The 22,666-nt window shown below is 41.0% G+C and overlaps 1 protein-coding gene across 1 annotated transcript; it reads left to right on the top strand.

The window, feature by feature from the left end:
• Positions 1-936: 936 nt before the first annotated feature.
• HPGD (15-hydroxyprostaglandin dehydrogenase) lies at positions 937-19,380 on the top strand. Its single transcript, XM_083756022.1, has 7 exons — positions 937-1,326; positions 3,356-3,479; positions 6,141-6,247; positions 13,225-13,321; positions 16,710-16,786; positions 17,269-17,432; positions 18,241-19,380. Exons 1-7 carry the CDS (start codon positions 1,234-1,236, stop codon positions 18,383-18,385), a joined length of 807 nt encoding a protein of 268 aa, XP_083612148.1. The 5' UTR covers positions 937-1,233; the 3' UTR covers positions 18,386-19,380.
• The last annotated feature ends 3,286 nt before the right edge of the window (positions 19,381-22,666 follow it).

Below are 22,666 nucleotides of genomic sequence, written 5' to 3' on the forward strand. Positions count from 1 at the left end.
AAGAAAAGTTTAAAATGATAACAAAGCCCCATGAAGCCTAATTTCACCCCAGCATAATGATTGTGTCTAGTGAATTCATAGGTAAAACGTTAAAAATTATAAACTGGGATAGCACAGTTGGTAGAGCAAGAGACTCTTAATCTCAGGGTCAGGACCGCCACGTTGGGCAAAAGATTCCTGCATTGCACGGGGCTGGACTAGATGACCCTCAGGGCCCCTTCCAACTCTATCATTGATTGATCAATCATTGCCCCACAAATGGGGGGTGTTCTTTTGTTGAAAATTAAATGATCAGACACCTACAAGGAAAGCAGCGGGTGCTGGATACTCTTCCCCCAACCCTCCCCTGTAGGCCAAGGCTTGCAAAGGTGAAGAAAGCTATGGCAGCAATAATATTTGCTTACAGGGGCACACCCACCCATACAGATGGTCTCCGAGGAAAAGCTGCCCTGCCCCTCCTCCCTATCCTGACCGAGGATCTTTTGTTTCTTCGGTAGTTGCAATTCTTCGCCCTGCCCTTATCGTGCAAATTGGGACAAGGAAAACGTGCCTGGCTTCAGGGGCTGCCAAAGAAAAGAAGGGAGGAGGAGGAGGAGGGAGGAAGGGAGGGAAAGTCCCTCTCCAGAGAGAAGTTGCTTGTTTTCGCGGGAGGCTGACGAACAGAAATGAAGACAGCCTGGAAAAATAAATATATATGTCTCTAATTTGCTTATCAAGAGGAGGCGGTAAGAAGGAACGAGATGCGGAGGAGTGGGAGGGTGAGGGGGGTTCGTTTCTCTCGCCAGAGCAGCTGGGTTCGCCCTTTATCTCCAGGGCTCCCTGAGGCGCTGGTGGCCGCGCTCTGTCCGAAACCAGACCCAGGGACAGAGCAGCCGACAGTCCCTCCCGAAGGGGAAGCGCCAGCGGCGGCTGGAGGTGGAGGAGGGGAGGGACAAAGGGCGGGTGGCAACTCCGGCGCAGGTGACAACCAAGTTGGGCTCCTTCGGCGCGCTCGTGCGTATTCGTGTCTCCGACTTCAGGCACTTCCCTCGTTCCCGCCTCCTTCGAAAAAAGAAAAGAGAGGAGGGAGCGAGGGAGGGGAAGGGGGGGAGAAGAAGAGGGGGGGAAACCCTCGAGGCTGTGGGGAGATTAAAAACGAGGAGCGAGTAATAAATCAATCCCCAGTTGCCTGAGGAAGGGCGGCCAGAGACAGAGGCAGGGCACTGGGGGAGAGCGCTCCCGCGGGCCGTCGGAATGCACCTGAAAGACAAAGTGGCTCTGGTCACGGGGGCAGCGCAGGGCATCGGGAACGCCTTCGCCCGAGCCTTGCTGGAGAAGGGCTGCAAGGTAAGGAAGTGGGGGGCATCTGCGCTCGCGCCTTCTCCGCGTCGCCTCCGCAGGGCGCCTAGCTTCGAGGACGCAGCGACCAACCGGGCTCCTCCTCTACGTGCGCGCCGTGGCTCCCGCGAAGCTATTGGTCTTCCTCCCGCGTTTGCTGTGGGCTGTGAAGCTCCTGTGTGTGTGAGAGAGAGAGAGTGTGTGTGTGCCTGTTTCAAAGTACGCTGCGTATGTGCAAAATGCATATATTTACGTGCTCAAATGTATCCACTGTGTCTGTATTCAAAATGGTACTTACAAATGCTACAGACACGTGTATTTACGCAGTATACGTGTGCATCTCTGTTTGCATACACGTATGTATGCGTTTGCTTAACCGTCACTATAGAGACAAAACCTTAGCCATACATACACTCAAAGGTCAGATCTATTCCTAGTAACTCAGAAAGAAGTCCCTTTGAATTCAATGGGCCTTATTTTGTTTTGTTTTTATTCTTTAGTTATCAGATATGATATACTGCTATTCATTAAAAAGAATCAGAGTAGCTGTCTTGCCAGGAAAGCTTTTAATATTTAAGAATTCTTGTATTTTAATATTTTGCTGGAAGCCGCCCAGAGTGGCTTGGGAAACACAGCCAGGTGGGTGGGGTATAAATAATAATAATATATTATTATTATTATTATTATTATTATTATTATTATTATTATTATTATTATTATTATTATTATTATTATTATTGCCAGAGGCAAGGTGGTTCTTTTAAAATGAGATTGAGAAGTAATACAAAATATGCAAGTGAGTGAGAAGATTAAAGATTTTATTCTAAAACAGCAAGTGATGTATACATACCAAGCAAGCAGTTCAATCTGCCGCTTGGAAGAGACTCTCCCAGGTAGCCTCAGTTTGCAGGGCCCTGCGGCCGATCAGTCTGTGCACCAGCTTCAAAGAAACTCTGCCCAAACCATCCAATTTTATAGATAGCATTGCCAGACTCTGGCTTGCCAGACTGACCATGTGCCGATCATCCATTAGCCACCCCCTCCCAATGCCTCACTTTCTCAAAACTATGTCCAACATCAAAGAAGGTACCCAACATATCCTCCACACCTGATTAAGACAACTGTGTGGGTCTCCCATCTCTCTCAGGACATTAAAGACTGTTCTCATACCATCAAAAAGCTTGACACAAGCAAGGGAGTGGGAAGGAATAGAGGCAGGAAGGTGTCAGATCACTAATTCCTCTCATACATTTTGTCTTCTGGGTGCATTTCCCATACAGTAGTTTGCAGCAATTCCGCATTAAAAGCAATTTAATAAAAATTAAAATTAAAATCAGAAGCCAACAATCTATTGTGAAAAGATAAGTCTTAATTGCCTGCATAAGCCTGATACAATAATAATAATAATAATAATAATAATAATAATAATAATAAGTTTTCAGCTGGTGTTTAAAAGTTGAAACAGAAGGTGCCTTACTACCTGGCAAGTTGTTTTGCACATGCACTCGAACATGCTTACTAGGAAGCGAGTCCCATCTGACATAGTGCCATTTACTTCTGCGTAAGCATCCATTGTATTGCACTGTTAGACATATGAAGCATCCGGCAAATATTAAACACTTTAAATGCCTATTGACTTAATTAGGAAAGATGGAAGCACAAGCTTAATCTTCCCTTTGAACAGGACATAGAAGTGCTTGTTAGCTGGATCATGCATGAACTTTATGTGCAGTGTATGTCTAGTATATACATTGTATACTGAATATCATGTAAACATAATTTCTTCACACATTATCTTATGTAATGCTAAGGGGCAGACTTTGGTAATTTTTCATAATATGGCACACTGTGCAAGGCCAAAATTTGGTGCCCCCAAATGGATCTTCTCAATTATGGATCATCTCAATTTGGTGCCCTCTCTGAAGGGAACCACCTGTACTACCCAAAATCTGGTGCAGATCTTCCCTTCTCCCTATGAAGAACATAATCATTCTTTCTTATCTCTCATAATCTTATTGTCATTATCCTTTTCACTCAGGTAGCACTTGTGGATCAGAATGTGGAACAAGGAAAAGCAAGCAAAGATGCCTTTGACAAGCAATTTGAAGCACAGAGGACCATATTTATTTCTTGTGATGTTTCAAGTGAAGAAAAACTAAAAGGTAAAGAAGAAAAGTGTGTGTGTGTGTGTGTGTGTGTGTGTGTGTGTCCCCGTCCTGCTGTTTATCCTGTCAGAGTTAGGGGAAGAAAATGTGTTATAGATATAAAATCTGGGCAGGTTAGGCTTTGGTGAAGAAAGCCAATATCCAACCAGGATTTATAAATGTGTAGGAAATCTACAAACGTGAAACATCAGCAATGTGTTTCCTAGATTGAATTAGTTGGCATATTACAAATAAAAATAAATTACAGGATATTTTGTGATGTTTGTATGAACCCAATATGTGAAAAACTGTTTTACAAGTACAGTACCGTGTTTTGTTTTATTCTTAAACTTTAATACAGAACATTACCACCTAGTCCATGACATTAGATATTGAAATAAGCGTTATAAAAAGAATGAAATTGAAAGCCAATTATCATATGTAGGGAAGAGAAGAGAAAATATTTATTTCAAAGCAGCTACTTGGTATTGAAATAAACCTAATAGTATAGTTTAACATTAAAGGTAGCACTTCCATTTATGCATAACTAACATTATTTTAGTGTCCCCAAATTTAAAAAGCAATTTACAGTGCAGATTGGAAGGCTGCTCTTAGTGTCTGGAGGAATTGAGACTTGTTGGGAGTTTATAGTTGTGTGCTGTAATCTAATGCATATTTACATAGAAGGAAGCTGACTTCTAAATGGGACTTTGCTCAGGGCAGAAAACATTTCAGCAACTGATAGCATTTCATACAAGTTGTTATTTCACACATTTGTTCAGCAGTCCAAACAAATAACACAAAAGCCCTAAACACTTGGACCAAGAGACTTTTCATGAAAGATTCTGTCTGAATTTTGTTTTTTGTTATAACTCTTTATTAGCTGTATTAGTCTTCCTGATACCATTTTCTGAACAGGAATGTGTGGTTATGGGATCACCACTGTTTTAAAAAAGAAAAGGAAACAGGTACTTACCTCAGAAAAACAATGGAGCAGAAAGATTTGGTGGGAGATGGTTTGTAAGGACTTATAAATTGTAATATTGGTCTAATGAAAACCATACAGTTTATAATTTGCACTATATGAATAATGATTTAAATTTGTTGCATTTTTATTGAATGAAAATTAAATTGGAAGGAAAAAACAGTCATTGGCACATACACAAAGTAGGATATTCATCAAAATACTAGAATAGCAGGATTCTTTTCAGTTAATGGGAGGGTTTTGGTATAGTCACACTTTCTTATAAGAAAGTGCTTTTTCATAAAGTGCATAGATTAAAACTATGGAATTTGCTCCCACAAAAAGTAGATGGCCATTAACTTGGATGGCTTTAAAAGAGACTGGAGGATAAAGTTTTCAACAGCTAATTACCATATTTGCTATGTTCTGCCTCCACTGTTGGAGACCGTATGCTCGCAAATGCAATTTGCTGGAAATTTCAGGTCAGGAGAGCATAGTTCTGCTCGGGTTCTGCTTTTGGACTTCCCATTGGCAACTGATTAGCCACTGTGAGAACAGGATGCTAGACTAGATACGCCATTGGACTGATCCAGCAGGTGACTCCTGTGTCTAGTAGCAGTCATGCATTGCCCCAGTTATAATCCATTTAAAGTAAAATAACTGAGTCTACACAAAGTAACTGATTGCAATGCTAACAGGTGGAGAAACACTTCCTAATAGAGAGAGCTATCTCTAAATGCAAAACAAAAACACAGCAGTGTATACTGTGGTGTAGCCAGTGTAATGTAGTGGTTAGGAGCAGTGGACTCATAATCAGGTGAATGGGGTTTGATTCCCCACTCCTCTGCATGCAGCTGCTGCAGCTGACAAGATTCCTCACAGAGTTTTTGTTGTGGGGGAGGAAGAGACCTTGGGCTAGTCACTTCTCTGAAGTCTCTCGGCTTCACTCACCTCACAGAGTTTTTGTTGCGGGGGAGGAAGAGAAAGGAGATTGTTGGCTGCTTTGAGACTCCTTAGGGTAGTGATAAAGCGGGATATCAAATCCAAACTCTTCTTCTGTCAGCCTGGCAGGATTGCACAACTGTGGCTGGTGGCAAAGCTAAATCATTTCTAGGTTATGGGACTTAAGGGGATGAAATATCAAGAACCGGTCAATTTTTGCTCAATTAATTATTTCCTTGGTCTGTGATTGTGTTACAGATTATGTCTATACATTTAAAAAACCAAATCATATCATTTTGTTCTGAAAGGATTAACCTGTATAATTACCATCCTCTGATGGAATCTGCATAAGGTTCCTACTGTTCACATGGAAACAAATCCTATCATGAGCACCAGGAACCCCTTTACTAATTTGATTTTTCATCTTTGCAGACACTAGGGTTACCTAAAGCTTTGCTCTGAAACAAAACACAAAGCCAGATTCAGGGAGGCCATTCCTCCGGCCCCTACCTAAACAGCCCTACAAAAACTTTTATGTTACCAAGGGACAGGCAAGACTAACATACCAACATCGAGTTGATAAAATGTTATCATACGATACAAATATACTTTATGAAGAATTAAGGAAGTGCTATAGATGAGTACAATTCTTTGTATTCATATTTAAGCAAAATTCATACTTTAGATCATGTTGTTGCCATCATTCTAGAATGATGAATTGTATGGAAATAATGAAAAATTTTCTTTTCACTCTAACCGCTATTTACTTGCAGATGCTTTTAAGAAGGCATTTGAACATTTTGGAAAGCTGGATATTGTGGTTAACAACGCTGGAGTGAATAATGAAAAAAACTGGGAAATCACAGTCCAAGTTAACTTGGTAAGCTTAATTCATACATTAAATATTTCCATTTAAAAAAAAAAAACAGCATTATAAATGCTATGATAAGATAAATGTGTAGGATCGATGGCCACTAACAGTTTTAAGATTGTTGCCCTGTACGCAGTTACTCTGGACTAAGTCCCACTGAATGTAGTGGGATTTGGAATAGTATGGAGATGATCGTACTGTACAGAACCTGTGCTACAGTGAGGATGAGGAACTTAGTGTGCATGTTTACAGTGGTACCTCGGGTTAAGAACTTAATTCATTCTGGAGGTCCATTCTTAACCTGAAACTGTTCTTAACCTGAGGTACCACTTTAGCTAATGGGGCCTCCCACTGCCACTGGGTCGCCGCCACATGATTTCTGTTCTCATCCTGAAGCAAAGTTCTTAACCTGAGGTACTATTTCTGGGTTAGCGGAGTCTGTAACCTGAAGTGTCTGTAACCTGAGGTACCAATGTACTTACTTCCAATGGCACTTGGCACTTCCTTCCAAGTATGCATACACAGAATTGTGGCCAGAAAGAAGTTCACACTTGGCTTAGTGGTCTAATAACTATGTAAAAGTGCACCTGAAGCAATAATACAATGCTAAATTCCATCTTTTAGTACACTACATTTCTTACAAGACAAAGTTAAATTGCAGTTTCATTTACTTGTAGTCGTTGCTTGTACTGCTACTTTAGTATCACGAACTAAACTGCATCTCAGTTGCTGGGTATAGTGATGAAAAAATACTGGCAGATAGATCCAGCAATGAGCACTGTGAGCATTGTGTCACAGTACTCTGCTGAAACCTGGCTGGTCTCCAGGAATGATTACATACTTATTTACTTTTGATATTGCCTCAATATGTAAAGCACAATTCAAATGAAAAGCAGGACCTAAACAAGGTCATTGTCCTAGTTTAAAGTACAAAGGCAATAACCAGCACAGTACAAAACTCTATAAACTAAAACAAATAAAGGAGAGGGTGTCGGCCTTAAGACCACAATGAGCTTTTGAAAAGAAGGAGAAAGGTAACAAAGAATGGTGTTTTAATGTCCCCTAGGGTAGTACAAGAAAATGCAGAATAAAACAAAACATGTGAAAACAGATTGCTCAAAATGACCGAGAGCTTCATTTGTGCATATTTCATAACAGTGTTAGGGCAGGCTTGTTCACATGATGCACTGAACACACGTATAAGCTGTCTCTACACACATACAGAGTATGGAGCTCAACTATCTGTGTACACAAATTTTACATTCACTGAATGTAACTTGCAAACACACCTTATATAATTGGCATTAGAATGTCCTATCAGGGAAACAGGTTTACACTGAAAGTCTTATACAGTATCTGATTTCTCATTTAAGGTGTGAAAAGTAAGTCCGTAGTAAGCATGGTTAGGATTCCATTCTTAAATCTCATAATGAAGTAGCTTAATAGCCTAAAAGATTGGAAAAGGCCACAGATTCATGGCGCATAGAACACAGAAGCAGGTTGAGTCTGTGGCATCTTCAGTTTCAAAGATTTAAAAAGTCTAGTAAACACCTCCGTCTGGTACCTTGGAGACCTGTTGCTGGTCAAGTTAGTTCTAGTTTAGATGGACTAGTGGTTTTATCTCAGCATAAGGCAGCTCAGGATACAGTATTGTTGGTGGTGGTAGTGATCTCTCTTGGGAGACAGCACCTCTAGTGGTGAAGTCAAACCACTGCATAAGCAGTACCAACATGACCTCCCTGGGGCACAAGCCTGGGCAGTGTGTATGAAGGTCCTGGGCTGCCCAGATGACCCTCCCCCCTTGGCCTTGCAAATGTGGTCCAAAGGAAAGCAGAGCAATATGTTGGGACCAGCTTGGCTGCAGGTGTTGTCAGAAAGAGATGTACAAGGCACCATCAACTGTCTTAGGGCTCCATTCCAGATCTGTGTAGGTTTTACTCCTTAGCCTTTTCTTTTCCCAAAGATATCCTGCAAGGCAGCAGGTACAGATTTTCCCTGGGGTTTACTCCCAAAGCCTTTATCAGGAAACAGCACAGCCGCAAGGCATCAGGGATGATGGATCAGAGTATTCCTTATCCTTAATGAGCTACTTTCCTAGGATAACAAGCCCCATTTGCCCCTCATTTTCCTCTACAGTGTGTGCTGAAACAGCCTTCTTGACCATTGGACCCAATATTGGTCTTGTCCACTCAATCTGCCAGAAGCCCATAACTAACCAAGATTTTGAGACCCATCAGCTACCCTCACCTGGTTTAGCCAGCCAGTCAAAGCCATTTCCCAGGTATGGCCACTGTCACATGCTGACAGTTTCTAGAAGCCAAGAAGGAGCTTGTGTCTCCCACCAGAGGTAACACCCCTCCCCTAACAGCCCAGACAACATATACATTAGATGAGCTGTTAATTAGTAACAGCTAATCAGTGAAGTGATTTACACTTTGCAGTGATGATTACATGCCTGCTATTTTCAGGATCAAGGCAGTGACTTCCACAGCTTTTTATGTATTCCTGTCCTTTGGTGAATCTCTATGCCAGGCATAGGCAAACTTGGCCCTCCAGATGTTTTGGGACTACAACTCCCATCAGCCATAGCTAACAGGACCAGTGATCAAGGATGATGGAGGTTGTAGTCCCAAAACATCTGGAGGGCCAGGTTTGCCTATGCCTGCTCTATGCAACTGATTACATTTTTTTTAAGCAATGCATAAGCCAAATCTGCTGTCAGTAAGAAATGGAAATGCTCAAAGACATTTTAAAGAAGGCGAATTTTGATTGCATGTGGTTTGTTCAGGCACGTTTTTATTCAATTAACTGGTAGACCAAAACAATAATTGTTCCCTTTTATACATCTATTAGTTCCCTTATGTAAACTCCTTACACACACATACTAGAGGCAAAAACTGGCTAACAAGACATATTGCCCTGTCGCATCTCACAAAAATCATCCTGACACAGAACTTTCTCATGCAGGATTTAAAATAAAAGTTGGTAAGAGAGAGCAAAATGTTGCCTTTTAAATGGACTTTGCTGCTGCATGACTCAGTTTTGATTGTTATAGCTTCATTGTGATATTAATTGATAATTTGGGATATATAGCATTAACTTTTGTATATTGTTTGCTACTTTGAATATTTTTATAGCAAGACAGTAAACCTATATTAAAATAAATAAAAATAAATAACAAACCACTGGTTTTTAAATTCCAGTTTTATTAAAAATTAATGGGGAAGGGATCTTGCCCTTCAGTGGGAACTTTAGTAATCAAATATTTTCTACTGAAATTAAGGAAAGTTCAAAGTACTTCAGTTTAAATGGATCTACCCTTAGTTGTGGATTTGTCACTGGCTATTACCAGTGTAAAGATTAGCAAATGTGTGCTGTTTGTTGTAGAACTATCAGGCAAATGACACGTAGAATAAGCTGGTGTCTAAATGCTACTACATATCAAATTAGCATAAGCTACTAAGGCTTTTAACAAACATTTGTGTTGAAAAGTGTGCAGATGTTCATAATGTTCACAATGAAGAAAGATGGTAGCAATATGCTTGACAAATGAAAGGGTATGGGAGAAAAATCTATTAATGGGAGGTGTGCCTAGAGGGTGATGTTGAGACAGAGGGTACTTACTTGAGTTCTAGGACTGATGAAGGGTTACATACGGCAGGTTACCCACATCTCTAGATTTTCCTCTTCAAAACTGGATGACATAAGAGGAAGTTGACATGATGCATTTCCTCTTCTTCTTCATAATTTTGCTTGCGTCATGATGAGTGAGACAGGCCTGGTGGTAAATGGGATGGTCATATTCATACTTGCAGGACTAGAAGCTGCCAGAAAAAAAAAATAATTATGCAACTGAAAAGAGCTATTGGGCAAGTCAGTTATGTCCTGGTTAAGAAGTGGAGAGCATTTGAAAGACTTGCTTTGGATGAGTACACGATCCAGGGCCAGGGGGCGGGGCATGTAGACAATCCAGATGTGATGAACAAGGAAATCCGAGTCACTTATTATTCTTCCTGTTACTAGTTCTTCAGAATGCTCAAAGCAAATGAGTACCCAGAACAGACATCAGAGAGAAGATATGCTGTGCATAACATTATGATTACTTTTTGCGTGTTCAGACCCAGAGACCTCCCCCCTAAATAAATTCACACATGACTCAAATTTTGGTTTTTGGCAGAATTTAGGCCACAACTTTATTGATTACAGAAGGTGAGTGGTTGCATAGGCTCTGGTTCGACTAGCTCCCTGCACCCTCGCAGGCAGCACTGACCCAGGGCACCAGAATGGGTCAGCCAAGGGTGAACACCTGGGAAGGTGAAAAGCTGGGAACAGACTCTGTTCACCACCCAGATGCCCCCCTGGACTCAGGCACGGGCACAACCCCCTCACAGGGGTTGACCAAACCAGTTGAGTCCCTGGATTCCTTTAATGGAATTCCCTTCACATAGGGATGGTGAGACCGCTCCCCCATCCCTATCACCAGAACCAGTGCCTATCCACAACCTTACAAGTTGTACCTATTTGCTACGCGGCAGGCGAAACCCAAATGGCAACAGCCAATCAGCCAAGTGGGGAAATTCCTGCCATGCCCCTGTCCCAACAACAGATGACACACGATGGCATAGCAAGGTCAATCGCACAATGCCCTAAAAATAGGGAGAGGTAGGCAGGTGTTCTGAATGCACAAGCTGAAAGAGGAAGCTCTGGGTCATGTGCATGGGTATATATAGGTCCCTCGATCCGTTTGGACTGTGCCCCATTGGTCAGATTGAACCCAGCAATGAGGGACCTACCAATCAGGTGTTGTGGCTGAGCAATCCAACCCACCCACAACACAGGAGGTCGGTCTCCAGGTCTCACCAGGTCCTCTTTTAGGGAGGACACGATTTAACCAGTACTGCATACCCTGGTGTCTTTGCTAACTGAAGTGTATCATAACACTAGAACTCATGGGAATCCACTGAATCTGGCAGTTGGAACCTTCAGGACAGACAGTCCAGGTGTCATAAGAAAGCTGCAGAGATAGTGCAGGATAGTATGCACCCTGGAAATGATCTCCTTCGGCTTCTGGCTTCTGGAAGAAGGTACAGGGTTATAAAGACTAGGACTAGCCGCCTGAGAAACAGTTTTTATCCAAATGAGATTTTGGTTTTAAACACAGTGTAGGGTAGTCTCTGTGGGAGTATATTGTATTTAATTATGGGGTATTAGAGTTTTTAGGGGGTTAACCAGGCTGGGATAGCTGGGATAGCAGGCTTGTTGATTTCTGAATGTCTTATGTAGTTTTTTTCAATTTTGTTGTTCTGTATGGGACAATGACAATAAAGTTTATCGTATCGTATCGTATCAAGTACCTCTTCACACAACAAATAGTTAGACTATGGAATTCAGTCCCACAAGAGGCAGCAATGGCTTTGAAAGAGGACTGGACAAATTCATGGAGGATATCAATCCCTGGCTGTACTCTGTTTCCACTGTTGGGGGAAGCTGGATAGGTGTTGAGAACAGGATGCTGAATTAGATGGGCCACTAGCCTGTTCTTACATTCTTATGGTGCAGAATAGCAGTGGAAATACTGTGAAATGTCTTGTGTGGCAGTGGAGTTTCCAAACACCTGTTCATGCATACAGTATATGTGTGTTTACTTCTCCCTCGCACAACAGTTTCCCCATCCAACTGCCAGGTGTGGGACAATAAGCATTAATTATATATGTTATTGACCCACCAATCAAAGATTGTAAAGAGTAATGGTGAATTTACAAACTTTCTGCCCGCTCCTGCCCTAGTTCTGCAAAGGTTGTTCACAATAGCTGTGTGATTCTTGGAAATTTGAAACCCTTCCATTAGTTTTGCCTGTACTGTATAGTAAGGGGGTTCTCTAGATTCCACCTATGCATTTCAGACTATGCGGACAACCTGAATGAAGCCTGCAGACCACCAGTGGGCTGTAAACTATAGTTTGGGAACCTCTGGGCTAGATAACCCTTTAAACAAGCTGTTGTACTTTCTACCGTTCTCACTTAAAGTGATACAGTGACAGTATTGGAGAAGCCCCTTCACTGTAGAGAGGAAGCTGACAAAGAGTTTCAAAACTGCAGAGGGGGTGGTGGGGAAGCTTGCAAGCTCTGCTTTTTGTAGCCTTTGCACACAATGCACAACTTCTTGCTGGAATAACTGTGTGCAGCAGTTGCACACATCTGCAACTTAGGTGAAAATTTCCTTCCACTCTCACAGCAAGCATGGAGAGGTATCTTCTCCACAGAAGTGAAAATGATAAGTTTTGAAGATTCTTGGGCTTGCAGGCCTAATTAGGTCCACAAGGTTTTTTTTGCTGAGCCATCCTCAGATGTGGAAAAGTTCAAGCCATGGCTGCTGCAAATGAAGAATCAGGAATGTAATTTAAATGCACTCCCAATTCTTCCTTTGCAGGCAGAATGTGGCACTTTTAGAACCTGGTGCCTTTTTCTGTCATCCTGCATTCTGACAAAGGTGCAAATTCATGATGACCAAGCCACCTACCGGTCAACCTATGGAGGGTTGGTCACTTTTGGATTTGGATTCCCCTTCCCTTTTTTAGGGTTTCAGACTTCATAGATATGGTACCTTGGCATGGGTGAAGTTGTTCTAAAGTTAATTTGTCAGGCACCTAGAAGGACTCTAGGTCCATTTGCTGTTAATCAGAATGTCTAGGAAATCTAGAAGACCACTTATAAGAGCTGAAGATAAGGGGCATTGTAAAAAAGGAGGCAGATCAAAGTATTGACACCTGAATCATCTATTTCTATATAACTTATATGTTTGAGGAATACAAAGGGAAGCACCCGGAACTGGTCTGTGACCGTAATAATAAAATTCAATTCAAAGGGAAGCAACCACAGTGATTTTAAACTTGTTGAATATACTTACTGAAAGTCTGATTATAGCAGACTAATGTCAGACTGAGAAGAGATTTAAGTGTGACACTTCTTTTGTGTTCTCTGTACCAGATTTCAGTGATCAGAGGAACATATATCGGCTTAGAACACATGAAAACTCAAAATGGACATAATGGAGGAGTTATTGTTAATGTAGCATCACTAGCAGGTAAGAAGTTTATATAGCTTATTTATTTTAAGGCTATTTTTTTGCATTTCCATTAGGTTGAAGACCAGTGAGATTATATTAATTTCTTAAAAACTGTCAGTTTGCATTCCTTGGTACAAAAAGAATTGGTTTAAAGTGTAGAGATCTTTCCTATTCTAATTGACTCAAGAAGGTTCTAGAAGCTTCTCTGTGTGATACAAGCTGGGAGTTTCTAACTGACACGTAAGTTTCTATTCTTCCCAGAAACAAGCAGAAGGTTCCTGATGTTTGGGTTATTCTTCAGAGAAGCTGAACAGCTGGTTTAAACTGGTTCTGTTATCTCTTTCACTCATGGTGATACTGACTATATAATAATAGGCCAGAAGGAGCATCGTTTTCACTTTCTAGCTCTCTTTCATTCTGGTGTGGTGTTCTGTATATAGTATGCTAAGTGCTAAGTTATTGTAAGTGTAGGTTAAGTCTGCTGCAACTGGATTTCTTATGGACTGCCAATCCCGAATGTATTGGATTTGTGACCATTATGCTCATTTGCCTTCAGTAGCAGTAAAGCTCTACTGGATGAAATATTGCCTCTGGTCTATATTTTGGGAATCCTGCAATGTGTTTAAGTTTTTTTACTCTGCTAACTACACCTTGGAATCTGCTCTGGATCAATATGAGCAGAATTCATGATATAAGCAACAACTGAAACATTGCACCAGTTCACTGACACCAGCGTCACATCAGAAAAAATAAAACCAGCACTACTAAAGAACAACCAATCCATGGAGTGAAAGAAAAGTTTTACTTGATGCATCAGGAATGTTAGGAAAGGCACAGGGAAGTTTTGTTTCTACAAACTAAAGCCTTGTATGCTTGTAATTTTTTCTCAACTTTAATGATTTATCTTTTTCTAAATCACTTTGAGAGGGGGTTTTTTTACAATCAAACAGTGTATAAATTTTATAAACTAGGAAGGAAGGAAGGAAGGAAGGAAGGAAGGAAGGAAGGAAGGAAGGAAGTGCCAGGGAACTGCCATCAGCTCAGAGCCAAGAGGTGGAAGGGCAGTTGTGTCACAGGGAACCTCCAAAAATCTTGTGAAGCAGTTCCTCCTCTGGTGAGGAGGGAAGCCCCACCTCCAATAGAGAGGAAGTGATGCGAGCAGGGGATACTAGGAAGAGCCTCAACACCGAGCCTGAGCAAACCAGAGGGGAGGGAAGTACCCCTTTGCCAGTGCCCAGTCTGCGCAGTAGGTTTAGGCGCAGGGAAGGGAAGGAAGGAGAAGGTTGGGGGTCACATGACTGTTATGCTGGAGGAGGTATAAGGACCGCCCACTCCCAGATTCTGCTAGCGAGTGAGCCAGGCATGAACTTGTGACACTCTTCACTGTAAATAGTTTGCACTAATAATAAAGCCTGGAAAAGACAGGTCGGAGTCTGAGAAGATTCCACCTAAACATTAGGAAGAACTTCCTGACAGTAAGAGCTGTTCGACAGTGGAATTTGCTGCCAAGGAGTGTGGTGGAGTCTCCTTCTTTGGAGGTCTTTAAGCAGAGGCTTGACAACCATATGTCAGGAGTGCTCTGATGGTGTTTCCTGCTTGGCAGGGGTTTGGACTCGATGGCCCTTGTGGTCTCTTCCAACTCTATGATTCTATGAGTCTTGACTGTTTGCTCTCGAGCAACCACACCAGCACCTGACAGAAAGAAAGAAAGAAAGAAAGAAAGAAAGAAAGAAAGAAAGAAAGAAAGCATTTCTCCACAATGAAAATGTGCCCCTTCGGCTCTCCAAAATTCTGTTGTGGCATTTGCCAAGTCAAAGAATTAGTGTCATCCATCAACCAAATAGGAGGAGAGAGCTCAAAATACAGTATATCACTGTATTTTAAAATGTCATTTGTTTATGGATGTTGTTTTAAACTTTTTATATTTTAAATTTTTCGCTAGTCACCTACAGCCTCTTGGATTTGGGCTACTAACAAATTAAATAATAATTGCACTTTTCAATATGCAGTATAACAGCAGTGCTAGCAATGAGAAGTTAAGGACTTGTAATCTGTCTTATCTATGAACTTCCTGTCTCTTGTAGAGGGTGCTATGACTATGTGTTCATTAAACATTATTATTTCCAGTTCAAGTAAACATGGGAAGTTATACCAGCAAAACACAAAACAAAACCCACCCAAATGCCGAAACTATAATAGCACACACCACAGAGAAGTGAATAGCTCTTGCTCCAGCCAAACACATAAGAACAATAAACTTCTCATTTTTATTTTCTTAACATCTGTGAATTTAATGAAAGACTCTGACAGAACTTAACCATTTGTAAATACCTTCAAAGTATAGCTAAAGTCTAAAGTCTTACTTTCTGATGTCCAAAAATACTAACTGTAGCATATGCAACTACAGAAATGCAAGTACATATGTTTAGAAACAGATCGTATCCATTTTATTTATTTATTCTGAAATATTTATAAGCTGCCCTTCACCTACCAAGGTGGAGTCTAGTTCATAGTTTAAACAAATCATACAATAACATGCTAAAACAATAAAATCCTGTATCAAAATAAACAGAGGCTGCTGAAAGCAAAACAACAGTGACGGAGTCAAACAGCAAAACCCTTAAAATGCCTGAGAAAATAATTAAGTCTTGATCTGGTGCCAAAACGATAACAATGTCAGCGTCAGTTACACCACTAAGAGGGAAGGCATGTTTCACAGGACCTCCATCCTCAGGGACAGGGGTGGCTGCATGCCATCTAAAGTTCCCCACAATTCTCCCAAGCAACCTTATGTTAAAGTGGTAGCTGCCCAGTTGATCAATGGAGCATTGTCATGGAACAAGCCCACTATACAAATCCCACACGTGCAGGAGGGATCCCACGGAAGAACTTGGCTGATACATGGGATCTTAAAAAGTTCACTTTATGCATGTGGATTAGCCTCAATTTTTATTTTTATTTTTGTCTTAATCCGACTCTTGATTAGACCTTCACATCCTTCCCCATGGTGAATTGTTTGCCACATGCTCAGGGCACTGTTTTGTGGACCTTGGTAGCACCCACATGTGGAATGAGCCACTTTATGAAAAATCATGACTTGTGTTTGTGATGGAAAGCAGCTCTTATATCTGCCCTAAAATCACTTCTGAAGTGTTCATTTTCAAACTATTCTCTGTGTTGCTTTGAATACCACATGAATTGGAAAAGCAATTAATAAGTTGTATAAAAAAATAATCGCCCATCTTTCCCACCTTCTATTGCAGTAAAAACCTTAAAATAAGCATATAAAACCAGAAATGTTTACTTATGCAGGCTCAGTTCTTTTTAGTTTCATTCAGTATTAGTTATCAGGAGTGATGCTCATTTTAATAAATATTTGTAACTGTTTTCCTTTCCATTGTTAAAGGACTTATGCCTGTTGCATTCCAGCCAGTGTACTGTGCTTCAAAGCATGGGGTAATTGGATTTACACGTTCAATAGCCGTGAGTATGGGCAGCTGAAGAATTCTCATAATTTTCCACATGACAAACTCACCTTGCTATTTTCCCTTCTCTCATCTATAAAATAACTACATTATCTGAATATCTGAGCTATTCAAAGTAACTATGCTTTATAAATAAAAATTAATCTTGCTGCTTCCGAATCTGGTTGCCAGGATTTCTGAATGTCTTTCAGCTCGTTAAAGTGACAGCAATGCTAAGAGAAACATCTGAATTGGGGAAAACCTAAAGCCACAAAGGATGGGCTTGTTCTAGTTCTGAGAAACATATTTTGTGACAGTAGTCAGTTTATTTGAGTGTTACAGAAATACTATCATACACCTGCCTGCCTTAAATATGTATTGCATTGGCAAATGTTGATCATACAATATGCTTCCTAGTCTCTGATAATTATTGTTATAAGTGATCAGCAACTGGATTCCCCAACACCACCAACACTTATTATGTCTGCCATTTTCCTGTAGATGGCTTCTGAGGCAGCAAACTATGGTGTACGAATAAATACCATCTGTCCTGCTTTTGTCAACACACCAATTCTTCAGTCAATAGACAAGGAAGAAAACATGGGTCAATATGTTGCATACATTGACAAGATCAAAGATATGATGGAAGTCTACGGCGTATTGGAGTAAGTAAAGTAGGCACAATGGTATTTGTCAGATTACCCACCGCCTTGCAGGACAACTTCGGGAGAAGAGAAGGCTAAGGAGTAAACCCTAAACAAATACAGAGTGGAGTTCCTAAAACGGTTGGGTGGTGTCTTGTACGCTTCCTTCTGGCAACTCCTGCAGCCAAGCTCTGCTTTCCTTTGGGCCACATCAGCGAGGGCAAGGGGGTGGGTCTTGTCATCTGGGCAGCCCAGGATCTCCATACACACTGCCCAGGCTTGCACCCTGGGGAGGTCACCGTGCCGCTGCGTAATGCAGCAAAAACAACACAGGAAGCAGCAGGAAACTGCAGCCACAGCGGGTGCTGTGATTCTCTAGCGTTTTACTTCGCCACTAGAGGCACACTCCATGGTCTTTCGAGGTAGACAGATGCCAATTCAGCCTAATAGAAATTATTTAATAATACTGGAGAGAGCTATATTCCTGTTTTCCTGTAATCAAAGCACTTAAAGCGCATCAGCAAAGTTTTAGAGAAAGAAAACAGACAAAAAAACCAGCAGTAGGTCATACCAGACAGCTCTCAACTTTACTTAAGGAGCCTCTACAGCATGCCAGCTATTAGGAGTACAGTCTGGGCCAGGGGTGGGGGTTAGACCCTTTCTCCTCTCTACCCTCCCATGTTCTCTTTCATTGAACTGTCATCACCATTCTGTAAGCTCACATGCTCTTGTGAGGCAGATTGTATTTAAAGAATAGACTTAGTTAACAGCAGACAGGGGACCTATTCTGACAGAGTATCTGATTCTTATCATTTAAATTCATTTTTAGACCAACACTAATTGCCAAAGGACTGATACAAATCCTTGAAGATGATTCACTAAATGGACAAGTTATGAAGATAACAACGAAGCGAGGAATTCATTTTCATGAATACAACGCAGCACCCATTGAAACAGGGAATTCTAATTTGTGACTGTTTTCATTCCTGAAATGAAATTGTTTTGAGTTGTAAAGCAATGCTAATGGTACATCTGAGTTCTAAATATTGCTGCCAATATTCCTTGTGTGAGGAATTAGATACAAAGCAAACATAATTTTTATATAATTTTTTTTTAATTTTAGAAGTTTAGTTCTTAACTTAATATGAGGCTGCATTCAGATGGCAGTTTATTTGATTCTCCTGATGTTTCCTTCCCTGATAATTTCCACACTTCACTAGATCTTTCACACAATGTAAAAGCCACTTCTAGAAATCTAGTGGAATGTAGTTTAGCACTCATCCCCATGTTAATTGCTTCCGGGGGGGGGGGGATCCATTTGCAGTCCTGGAAAACTGAAAAATCGCAGGAGTTTTGCTCACATAGTGAACTTTTGGGTGGTAATTTGACATACTGAGGGGTGAATCATGGGGAAAACAGGAGCACCCATGTGTGGAAAGGGTGGGGAAGTAGTTAGCAGAGTTAGTTTGACACTAAGCAAAACACAGGTCATCTGTGGATTCAAGCCATGGTGTGAAATACAGGATTAAACCATATATTTGGAACAGTTTGTTTGCTATGCATCTGCAGATATCTTAAGCTATCATAACCAAATTTTGCATGATGGTTCCTGAGATCAAGTAACAGGGCCTCGTCTGTGTTTGGGTACAATTGGGTGCCATTTTGAATCAATATGGTAGACTGAACCTTTCTGAACTGCACTGATTTTAACCACTGATTTCAAAGCTGCACTGATGGGGAGGAGGGGGTCGGATCGTAGAATTCCTGAGCAATGCCAGGGCCAAGGCTGCTACTACCTAATATTTTAAAATTAAAAAAGGACATTTTGTAAGTTACTCTCTCTTTAAAGAAAGCTTGTAAAGGGTTAATATCAATAACAACTTAAGGATCATATTACTGAATTTTGTGGTTCAGAAACTTTGTATGTGGCCTGTGTAGTTACTGCAAAGAAAATAAACTTTAAAATCAATTTGATTATTCTGTAATGGGCATTTAATTTTTTTAACTCAGGTACGTGTTTGTTTTCTTAATGTGAACAAGATATTTTTGTTATACAAAGGGAACCAATTGTCATTTATTAATACTTAATGAAATGACTTCAGTTCATTTTCCTTTTCAGTATGAAATACGAACCCTGTACTGCTTTTTTCCTCTTAGAAAGCTGTATTTTTACTACTACATTTCAAAAAGCTACATAGTAGATGCAAAATACTTAAAATGTTCAAATATGCAAGCAATGTTAACATTTTAAAACTTTCCTTACATATTTCATCTAAAATACCAAACAGGAGGACTTCATTTGAATTTGAGACAACCTTTGCGGTTCCAAGCACAGTGAAGCCATGGGCAGTGGGTCCAAGGCAAGGTGATATTACAATAAACACAGGACAACCACTTGGGATTTAAACTGGCCACAACTTTATTGATTACTGATGTCAGGTTTTGGCACAGACATTGGATGTGTACCAGTCTGCTGCTTGATTATTTGGCAGAGTTAAACCAAGGTTAAGGGTTGTCCTATGACATATATAGAATCGGGAGCACCGTTTTGAGGATGCTATGGCCCATCAGCTGCCATCTGGGCATCCAGGCAGAAACACCTCCCCCTTGATCCCTTTAACAAGATACCCTGATTCCTTGGACCAGGCCAGGGGGCTCCCAACCCCCCATCCACCTAGACTAAGGATCCAACCCAATGCCTTATCCACCATCAAGTTGTGACAATTGCTATGTGGGAAGCAAAAACCCCAGATGAACCCGATTTATCTTCTTCCTGGCTCTGAATATTGTGACCAAAGACTTCCATAGCAAGGTCTTACACAGGAACTGTCCACTTACCCCCAGGTAGTCCTACACATAAAGCTTGGGGTTGGTGGTGAATCCACCATCAACTGAGGCTGAGGCCTGTGTTCAGCCGGCTTTTACACCCAGGGTCCACTTCCCTCTGGTCCACTCACTAAACCACTGCAAGTCCCAGCAGCCAGCGCAACCAATGGAGGAGGAAGTAATGTCCTCCCCTGGTTGTGCTGAAGCCGGAAGATCACCCTGCCACTGCAACCATGCTGGATCTCAACTGTCACTCCTCTGCAGCCAGCAGGTAAGTGGTCTTCTCACACAATGCTCTTTCACTAACCACTTGTGACTGGCAGAAAGGCACCTTTGCAAGAAATTCATTGACATTTTAAAAAAAACAAACCAAGATTGCATTGATATAAATTGAAAATGATTTACCTAAACAAGATTCTGTTTTATATAAACATGAGATCTAGATCCAAAGAACTGTGAGAAATTGGTTAAATCTGCAATTAAGCATTGATTCAGAGTGTTCCATCACCCTAACAACCACCTCAGACCAGAGTCGCCCTCTTTCTTTTGCTGTGCTATTTTCAGAATAAGCTGCTATCTGCGGCTTTTGGACCACAAAATAAATTTTGTTTTCTGAACAAAGCAGTGTACGTATATGATGACGTACAAAGTGACACACAATTTTTTTACAGCCTCCACCCAACACTGTCAGATTTACTGATCTTCTGGTGCAACCACATCTGAAATAACTTGCATATTACTGTAGTTGGCATCATCAGTACTGTTCCAGTACTGTTCCAGTACTGTTCTCTGACTTAAGCTGTGTAATTTTTCTCCTAGGAAAAGATATGGTGCCTCTTCATTCTCTGAATCTGCAATATGATTTATGTCATCCTATGAAACACACAGTGCTTAATTATGGCTAATCATTCTCAGTGTAATTATAACTTTAAACTATGGCTCCTTTTCTGAAATTTGATTATTGCTGGAGCTTACCATAGATAGTTTCCCACATCCTTGGAGAATAATCTGAATGCATAGGAACTCGAGCAAACATTACCTAGTGCTGTTTGTGTATGGGCAAATATGTTAAAGTGTGAAGTATCTTTGCCTAATAATTCATCATTGTTTCTTTTCCTGCTAATTACTTAGCGATGTGCATAGCCATAGGGCAGCGGTTGTCATGTTTCAGTTAATAATCTATGACCAGAAACAAGTCCCGAAACAACCTACTCTTTTGTGCTTTGTTGCATGTCAGGAGAGATTCACCACTACTACCAATTTATTAGGAAGGGCTGCCTGCAAGAAGAACCAAGAAGTAGGTTCTCTTGAAGATTTCCCAAAGCCCCAGAAATGCAGTATCTCATGCCCATACAAAAAACGATAGATAAGTACCTCGCTTGTAAACTGAATATATCCTGACAGTTAGATTAAGATCAGATTTACTGAATTTGATTTATAAATGTACAAACATGCAACAACATACTCCTATCTATATATAGCTTTGACATGGCTTACATTAAGAACGGGCAGACATGAGAATATTTATTTCCCAACTTTTGTGGACTTTATAGTCCGCATCTGCAAAACGAAAGGGCATGCTTACCGACAGAAGTATTGCAAGGGTTTTTTCTTTTTGTTTTTGTCTGCTTTTCTGTCCCACTTCTTGACTCAATATATCAAACAGAGGCAATAGGATCTCCATGACCCTTGCAGGAGTTTAAGAGGGAGGGCTGGGGGAAGCTTCCCTGGGCTTGGATTTCTGGGTTTCTCTGGGCTTGGAAAAAATGGAAAGATTCACCTTTTTCTGACAATTCTTCAAGAAGGCTCAGAAAACCTGTTTTCAAAGGTTAACAAAACGAATAGCACATTGGGGGAAGTTGAAAGCAGAAGTGGCTTTGTTTGTGTGTACAGTGGGCAGGGGGGGAGGGGGCAGAGAAACAATAAAGAATGTGTGTTGAAAGATACTCTACTGTCTATAGCCTGGTCATTGCCTCCTCTCTCTTTTTCTATACTCTCTAGCAATTCTCAAAAAATCATGCATGTAAAGGAGCTAAGCAAACAGCTCTGAAATGCAACTAACCATCTGATTCAGTAGCTTTGTTTATGGAACAGCTGCCAAGTCTCTTGAATCATAAAGTCAGACTAGGACATGCCTGGTTATATTTTTTGGCAGGGTTTTAGAGTTTTCTAAATACGTTAGTGGATATGCAAATCTACCTACTTGTTATTGTTGTTTTAAAGCAAAAGCCTTTTGGTTAGTTTTAAAGGTGTGAGAGCATTTAGTTCTGGGCTTGCTGGCATAATATTGATTTGTTCAGCTTCAATCCATCCAGAGTGCATGTGAAGTATTTGCACAGAGCTTGAATCGCTGATGGAAAGGTGAAGTCTATCAGAGCCGGGGCAGTTTCCAGAATGACTCTTGAAAGTACAAATATGACTACAGAATC

This window comes from Podarcis gaigeae, assembly GCF_964106915.1.
Source record: "Podarcis gaigeae genome assembly, chromosome: 9".
In the NCBI taxonomy this organism is placed as follows: Eukaryota; Metazoa; Chordata; class Lepidosauria; order Squamata; family Lacertidae; genus Podarcis; species Podarcis gaigeae.

Bases quoted from the DNA above. Each gene is read 5' to 3' on its own strand.
- HPGD (XM_083756022.1), top strand. From the start codon at position 1,234: ATGCACCTGAAAGACAAAGTGGCTCTGGTCACGGGGGCAGCGCAGGGC. The intron at 3,480-6,140 runs GTAAAGAAGAAA...ATTTACTTGCAG, and splicing joins AAGTGAAGAAAAACTAAAAG to ATGCTTTTAAGAAGGCATTT. The intron at 16,787-17,268 runs GTGAGTATGGGC...ATTTTCCTGTAG, and splicing joins GATTTACACGTTCAATAGCC to ATGGCTTCTGAGGCAGCAAA.